The 7,539-nt window shown below is 48.0% G+C and overlaps 1 protein-coding gene across 1 annotated transcript; it reads left to right on the forward strand.

Annotated features, from left to right (window-relative positions):
- Positions 1-526: 526 nt before the first annotated feature.
- On the forward strand, positions 527-5,927 carry ENH_00037050 (hypothetical protein, conserved; the record flags this gene model as incomplete). The annotated part of the gene is made up of 9 exons (XM_013580507.1): positions 527-1,129; positions 1,348-1,776; positions 2,608-2,736; positions 3,327-3,384; positions 3,999-4,105; positions 4,458-4,588; positions 4,834-4,979; positions 5,217-5,314; positions 5,529-5,927. 9 exons carry the CDS (start codon positions 527-529, stop codon positions 5,925-5,927), a joined length of 2,100 nt encoding a protein of 699 aa, XP_013435961.1.
- Between the last annotated feature and the right edge of the window lie 1,612 nt (positions 5,928-7,539).

The following is a 7,539-nucleotide window of genomic DNA, read 5'->3' on the forward strand; positions in this document are numbered from 1 at the left end:
AGAGGGGCCCCCGGGGGCCCCCGGGGGCCCCGGGGGGCCCCCGGGGGCCCCTGTGGGGCCCGGGGGCCCCAGGAGTGCCCCTGTGGGGCCCCGGGGGCCCCTGAGGGCCCCTGAGGGGCCCCTGTGGGGCCCCTGGAGGAGAAGTTGAATTAAAAAGATTAAATTATTTTTATTTTTAATTTTTAAAAGTTTTAGTCAAAGAAGTTGGAAAAGAAGGAGCTGGGGGGCCCCCCTGAAGGTCCTTGAGGGGCCCCCTTGGGGGTTTGGAAATAATTGAAAATAAAAAAAATAAAAAAAATTAAAAATTAAAAAAATTAAAAATTAAAAATTAAAAATAAAAAAATTCAAAGTTTTAAAATGGCTTCTGTTCTCCAGGCCTTTCTGGAGGAGGAGCAAAAAGCAAAAAAGGAAAAAAAAAGAAAGAGACAGAAAGGGGACAGTTTTGCTGCGCAAGACGCAGCAGCAGCAGCAGCAGCAGCAGCAGCAGCAACAGCAGCAGCAGCAGCAGCAGCGGGGTCAGAAGAAGATGGAGAGCCAGCAGCAGCAGCAGCAGATACAGGGGAACCAGCAGCAGCGACGGCAGCAGAGCCAACGACAGGAGCAGCAGCAGCAGCAGCAGCAGCAGCAGCAGCAGCAGCAGCAGCAGCAGCAGGGGGGGGTGATTGTGGGGCGGATCGGGGTGACGCAGCCGCGGCGAGTTGCTGCAGTGGCGCTGGCCGCTCGGGTGTCTCGGGAGGTGGGATCGGATCCCGGGGGAGTTGTGGGGTTTAGCGTGCGTTTCGGGTGTACGTACACCGCAGCGACGCGGCTGCTGTTTGTGACGGAAGGAGTTCTTCTTCGGGAAGCTTTCAGAGACCCTCACTTACATCATTTTGGAGCTTTTGTTTTGGACGAAGTCCACGAAAGGTCGCTGCAGCAAGAGTGTCTTTTGGGGCTTTTCAAACCCCTTTTGAGGGTTCGCAAAACCCTCAAACTCGTCCTCATGAGCGCCACCCTCGACCCCACACCTCTCCTCGCCTTCCTCCGCGCCGCCGGGATCGGGATCGGGATCGGGATCGTCTCGATCCCACACCGCTCCTTCCCCCTCAGGACCCTCTACGCCCCGGCGCCCCAGGACGACTACCTCGAGGTCCCCAAACCCTAAACCCTAAACCCTAAACCCTAAACCCTAAACCCTCGCCTCCACGCACGAGATACCGGCCTCGGGGGCTAGCTAGCATCTGGGGTTTGGGCTTTGGGCTTTTGGAGGCTGGGATCTAGGATCTAGGATCTAGGCTTTAGGGTTTAGGGTTTAGGGTTTAGGGTTTAGGGTTTAGGGTTTAGGGTTTAGGGTTTAGGGTTTCGCAGGCGGCCCTGCTAACAGTGCTTCAAATCCACTTGGCCACTGAAGACTCCCAAGGAGACATTTTGGTCTTTTTGCCCGGCCAGGAAGAAATCGAAGCTCTTCGGGCTTTGCTGCATGCAAAACTCCAACAACTCCACAAGTGTGGGGCCCCACACCCCTCGGGGGCCCCCCAGGGGGCCCCCCAGGGGGCCCCCCGGGGGGCCCCCCGGGGGGGCCCCAGGGGGGCCCCCCAGGGGGCCCTACAGGGGGCTCCACACCCCCCTGGGGCCCCCCAGGGGGCCCCCCAGGGGGCCACGCAGGGGGCCCCGGAAGGGGCCCCCCAGGGGGCCCCCCAGGGGGCCCCTGAGGGGTGTGGGGCCCCAGAGGGGGCCCCCCAGGGGCCCCCAGAGGGGGCCCCCTGGGGGCCCCCAGAGGGGTGTGGGGCCGCTGAGGTGCGCGTGCGTTTGGGGTCTGAGGTGTACGTACACCGGAGAAGCAGCAAACTGCTTGTCTGCTGTCTGTACGCCGCACTTCCTTTTGAGCAGCAGCAGGAAGTTTTGAAGCCTGTGGCTGCGCCATATACAAGAAAAGTAATTATTATTTATTTATTTATTTATTTGTTTATTTATTTATTTATTTGTTTATTTATTTATTTATTTATTTATTTGTTTATTTATTTGTTTTTTTATTTGTTTGTTTTATTCATTAATTGTCTTTAGTTGTTCTTATTTCTTTGTTGGTTTTAGTTTATCAAGTTGGTTTTCTTTGTTGTCTAATTAGTTTTATTAAATTAATTTGCTTCCATCTTTTTTTTTTCATTTTCCCAAATTGCGAAAAACCCTTTTTCAAAACCCTAAAAAGCGTTTTTGAATTCCTTTTGGTTTATTTCGAATTCTTTTTGGTTTATTTTGGTCTTTTTTGTTTATTTTTAAATCCTTTTTCTTTCTTTTTTTCTCTTTTTAACTATTTTATGTTTCTTTTTATTTTCTTTTTGTTTCCCTTTGCCTCTCGTTGTTCCGTTTTACCTTCCTGTGTCTCTTTTGTCTTTTTCGTTTATCTTTTTTTATTTGTCTTTTTATTTTTTATTTTTTTTCTTTTTTGTCTTTTTGTCTCTTTCCTCTTCTTGCTTTTATTTGTCCCTTACTTTCCTTTTATCTTTGTCATCTTTTTTGTTTATTTTAATTTTTTTATTATCCCTTTTTCCGCACTTCGCATGCATTTTTGCATGCATTTTTGCATGCATTTTTGCATGCATTTTTGCATGCATTTTTGCATGCTTTCAGGTTATTTTGGCGACAAACATTGCGGAGACTTCTTTGACAATTCCTGGAGTTCGATTTGTTGTGGATTCGGGATTAAAAAAGTCAAAAGTGATGAATTACAAAACCCACGTCGAGGCCCTCCAGCTGCAGGTCAGGTGTACATACACCCCGGCGCCCCGCAGTCCCGCCCTTTTCTCATTTTCCCTTTTTGTTTTTTTATCTTTTTTATCTTTTTATCTTTTTTAATCTTTTATCTTTTTTGTCTTTTTTGCGTTTTATTTTCCTTTTTTTCGTATTTTGTTTTTCTTTTCCTCCTTTTTGTTGCTTTATAACTCCCTTTGTTCCCTTTCGTTTCTTTTGTCTTTTTTTCGCTTTTTTTGTTTCTTTTTGTCCCTTTTCTGTTTCTTTTTTCTCCTTTTATTTCTTCGCGTCTCCTTTGTTTTCTCTTGTCTTCCCTTGTCTCTTTTCGTTTTTATCTTTTTTCGTCTTTATCTTTTCTTGTTAACTTCTTGTCAATTCCTCCGTCTTCGTTTTATCTTTTAAATACTTTTCTCCTCTTTTGTCTTTCTGAGGGGCCTACATGCATGCATGCATGCATACATGCAAACATGCATGCATGCATGCATGCATGCATGCATGCATGCATGCATGCATGCATGCATGCATGCATGCCCATAACGCATGGGGCCTTGCGTTTGTGGGGCTGCATGCGTTTTCGTTTACTTTTTTTTTCTTTTCAGGAAATATCGAAAGACTCAGCAGACCAAAGAGCCGGCAGAGCAGCCAGAGAAGGCCCAGGTAAATACAAGGGTTTAGGGTTTAGGGTTTAGGGTTTAGGGTTTAGGGTCTAGGATCTAGGGTTTAGCGTTTAGGGTTTAGGGTTTAGGGTTTAGGGTTTGGGGTTTAGCACGTAGGCTTTAGGGTTTAGGGTTTGTGGTTTAGGGTTTAGGGTTTAGACAGGAAAAGTCTTGTACGCCTCCACCACGGCCTTCCATAGATATAATGGCCCCACCGAATAAGGGCCTCCTAGAAACCCTAAACCCTAAACCCTAAACCCTAAACCCTAAATCTCCAAATCCAAAGCGTGCTTCAGCTAAAGGGCCCCCAGAGAGCTTCAGGGGCCCCCCAAGGGGCCCCTCATGGCTGCAGAGGCGGGCCCTCTAGGGGGCCCCCTAGAGGGCCCCTCTGATGGGCCCCAAGGGGGGCCCCCCATGGGGGCCCCCCAGGGGCCCCCATGGGGGGCCCCCCTTGGGGAGAATGCATGCAGGGGAGCTTTGGGGAGTATAAAATGGAGTTTTGAAGAGTAGCAAAAATGAATTTCCATCGAAGTTGAGAGCCGCTGCTGCTGCTGCTGCTGCTGCTGCTGCTGCTGCTGCTGCTGCTGCTGCTGCTGCTGCTGCTGCTGCTCGCAGGGACTGTTTACCGTCTGTACACCGAGGAGTGTTACCGGCAAATGGCGCCCCACAGAAAACCCGAAGTCCTTTCTTGCGACCTTTCGCAGCTTTTTCTCCAGCTCAAGGTGCCTCCAGCCCCAAACGCGCATGCATGCATGCATGCACGCATGCATGCATGCATGCGTTTGCATGCATGCATGCATGCATGCATGCGTTTGCATGCATGCATGCATGCATGCATGCATGCATGCGTGCATGCATGCATTTGCATGCACGCATTTGCGTGAATGCATTTGCATGCACGCAGACGCATGCGCGCATAAGCATGCATGCATGCATTTGCATGCATGCATTTGCATGCATGTGCCTGCATGCATGCAAATGCATGCATGCACTTGCATGCATGCATTTGCATGCATGCATTCGCATGCATGCATTTGCATGCATGCGAGCGGGTCTTTTGGGGCTTTTGCGCAGGTGCTTGGGGTTTCAAATCCTCTGGAGTTTCCTTTTCTGGATGTTCCGCCAAAAGAGGCTTTTGCTGCTGCTGGGAGAAATTTGTACCGCCTGGAAGCCATTGACGAAAAGGGAGAACTCACCAAACTGGGGTGCTGCTGCTGCTGCTGCTGCTGCTGCTGCTGCTGCTGCTGCTGCTGCTGCTGCTGCTGCTGCAGTTGTGGGCCTGCTGCTGCCGCTGCTGCTGTGGGCCTGCAGCTGCAGCTGCGGCGGCGGGCGTGCTGCACTTGCTGCAGCGCTGCTTTGCAGATCTGCTGCCGCTGCTGCTGCTGCTGCCGCTGCTGCTGCTGCTGCTGCTGCTGCTGCATGCATGCATGCATGCATGCGTTTTGCGCAGGCGGCAGCTAACTTTGCTGCCGCTGCCGCCAGCTCTTGGGGCTTTGCTGCTGGCAGCAACTTCTTTGAATTGTTTGGAAGGGGCCCTCACTTTAGTGGCAATGCTTTCTGCGGAAAACGTGTGGGCCACTCCTTTCGCCTTGTCCCGTGAGAAACCCTAAACCCTAAACCCTAAACCCCAAACCCTAAACCCTAAGCCCCAAACCCTAAACCCCAAACCCTAAACCCTGAAGCCTTGAGGGCGGGGCTGCGGCGCTTCTTCTTGCCGTCGTTGGGCCGCCCTGACTCTGCGTCGACCTGCCTGCACAGCCCAAACCCTAAACCCTAAACCCCAAACCCTAAACCCTAAACCCTAGGTTTGGGGCTGCATGCGTCGGGGTTTAGGCAAAAAGGCTGCAGCTCTGAGCAAAGCCAGACAACAATTTACAGATCCCACCAGCGATCACCTCACCTTGGTTGGCGCCTACAACTGCTGGGCACGGGTAAACCCTAAACCCTAAACCCTAAACCCTAAACCCTAAACCCTAAGCTGCGCGTTCACCGGGCCGCTTCGTTTTGCGCCTTTTTGGCCGGCCCAACGGACATTTTGGATCCGCCTCTCCGTCGAGTACTCGTCTCAGCGTGTAGGGTTTAGGGTTTAGGGTTTAGGGCTTAGGGTTTAGGGTTTAGGGTTTAGGGTTTAGGGTTTGCATGCAGGCAGAAGACCCTCTCGTGTTTTGCCGCGAGACGGGGCTGCAGCACTCGGCGCTGCAAAGGGCCAAACTGATTCGGGAGCAGCTGCAGCAGGAATTGCGGGGCATGGGGTATACAGACCCCGCGCTGCAGCAGCAGCAGCAGCAGCAGCAGCAGCAGCAGCAGCAGCAGCTGCAGCAGCAGGCGCTGGACCTTAGGCGGTGTCTTGCTAAAAGCTGCTGGCAGCAAACAGCAAAGCTGCAGGCAGATTCCCGTCAGTACATCACAGTGGTGAGTGCAGCCACAAACCCCACAAATCAAAAAGCAGCAGCAGCAGCAGCAGCAGCAGCAGCAGCAGCAGCAGCAGCAGCAGCACTAGTTGCAGAAGCAGCAGCAGCGGCACCATCGACAGCAGCAGCATGAGCAGCGCCATCAGCAACAGAAGCAGTAGCAGCATTTGCAGCAGCAGCGGCAGCTTCAGCAGCAGCAGCAGCAGCAGCAGCAGCAGCAGCAGCAGCAGGCTTATTTGTTTATCTACTTATTTCGCAGGTGCACCGCCAAACAGCAAAAATTCACCCAACCAGTGTCGTCTGCAATGCCACCAAGCTTCCGCAGTAAGGGTTTAGGGTTTAGGGTTTAGGGTTTAGGGTTTAGGGTTTAGGTAAAGCCGCTGCAACTGCTCATTAGCTTTTGTCTTTTGCTCCTTTTTCTCCTTTCTGTCTCTTTGCTCTTTTTGCTTCTTTTTGTTTCTCTTGGTTTTTTTTATTATTTCTTTTTTCTTATTTGAATAAACTTTCAAGTCAGTTACTTAAGGTCCTACAAGAGCAGCTGATTAGCTAGCTAGCCAACCAGCTAGCCAGATAATTGGGTGGCTAGCTAGCTAGCTGGCTAGCTAGCTAGCTGGCTAGCTAGCCAGCGAGGTAGCTAGCTAGCTAGCTGGCTAGCCAATTCATCAGTTAATTACATCATTAATGAATCCCCAGTTCACCAGCAAAGCACATAACTAACTAACAACTTATTATTTATTTATTTATTTATTATTTATTATTCATTTATTTATTTATTTATTTATTTATTTATTTATTTATTTATTTATTAATTTATTTATTTCAGGTGGGTGGTCTTCACGGAGCTTGTGTGGACCTCTCAGAAGTACATGCGTTTTGTAACGGCAATAGAAGGAGCGTGGCTGCGAGAATTGGCTCCTCGTTGGTTTGTTTCTGCTTCTGTTTAGTCTTTTGAGTTCATTTTAGCATCATTTTGATCCATTTGATTTGATTTCTTTTTATTTTTAATCCTTTTGGTTTATTTCTGCTTCCTTTTGGTCCATTTGGGTCCAAAAAGCATCAAAATCTGATTTATATTTCTCGACTTTTCCACTTTTCCACTTTCCCGCTTGCGGCAGCCCCAGGTGTACGTACACCGCAGCCCCACCAGCTGTACGTACACCTCAGCACTTGCCGCCTTTTCTTCTTTTGCTTTCCACTTTTCTTTTTCAACATTCAATTTTCAAATAATCCCAATTCAATTGCATGCACTGGGAACAACCAGGTCTTTTTCCTCCAGATTCTACAAATATTTATGTTTTTATCTTATTTAGAATTCCAGAATATTTGCGTATTTACGATACTTAGAATATTTCGAATACTTAGTTTTTACAACAAACATATATATATATATATATATACATATATATGTATATATATTATATATATAATATATATATATTATATATATATTATATATATACATATTACATATATATTTTCTATATTATATATATATATATATTTTTGTACATATTTAGACAAAAGGGCTAAAGGTAGCTATTGAAAAATACTAAATTCCTTCTAAATGCAATTCCAGGAAAGTTCCTGGAGAAGTTCCACAAAAAAAAAGGCTTTCTTTGGGTATTACCCCTGGGGTGGAAGTTGAGTTCAATGAAGTGAAAAAGCTTCAAACTTGGATGAAAAAAAGTGGATTTAAAAGCATTTTAGATCAATTTAAAGAATAAAATTCAAATTGCATTCTTTAA

This window comes from Eimeria necatrix, genomic scaffold (genome assembly GCF_000499385.1).
Source record: "Eimeria necatrix Houghton genomic scaffold, Enh_scaff270, whole genome shotgun sequence".
Classification (NCBI taxonomy): Eukaryota; Apicomplexa; class Conoidasida; order Eucoccidiorida; family Eimeriidae; genus Eimeria; species Eimeria necatrix.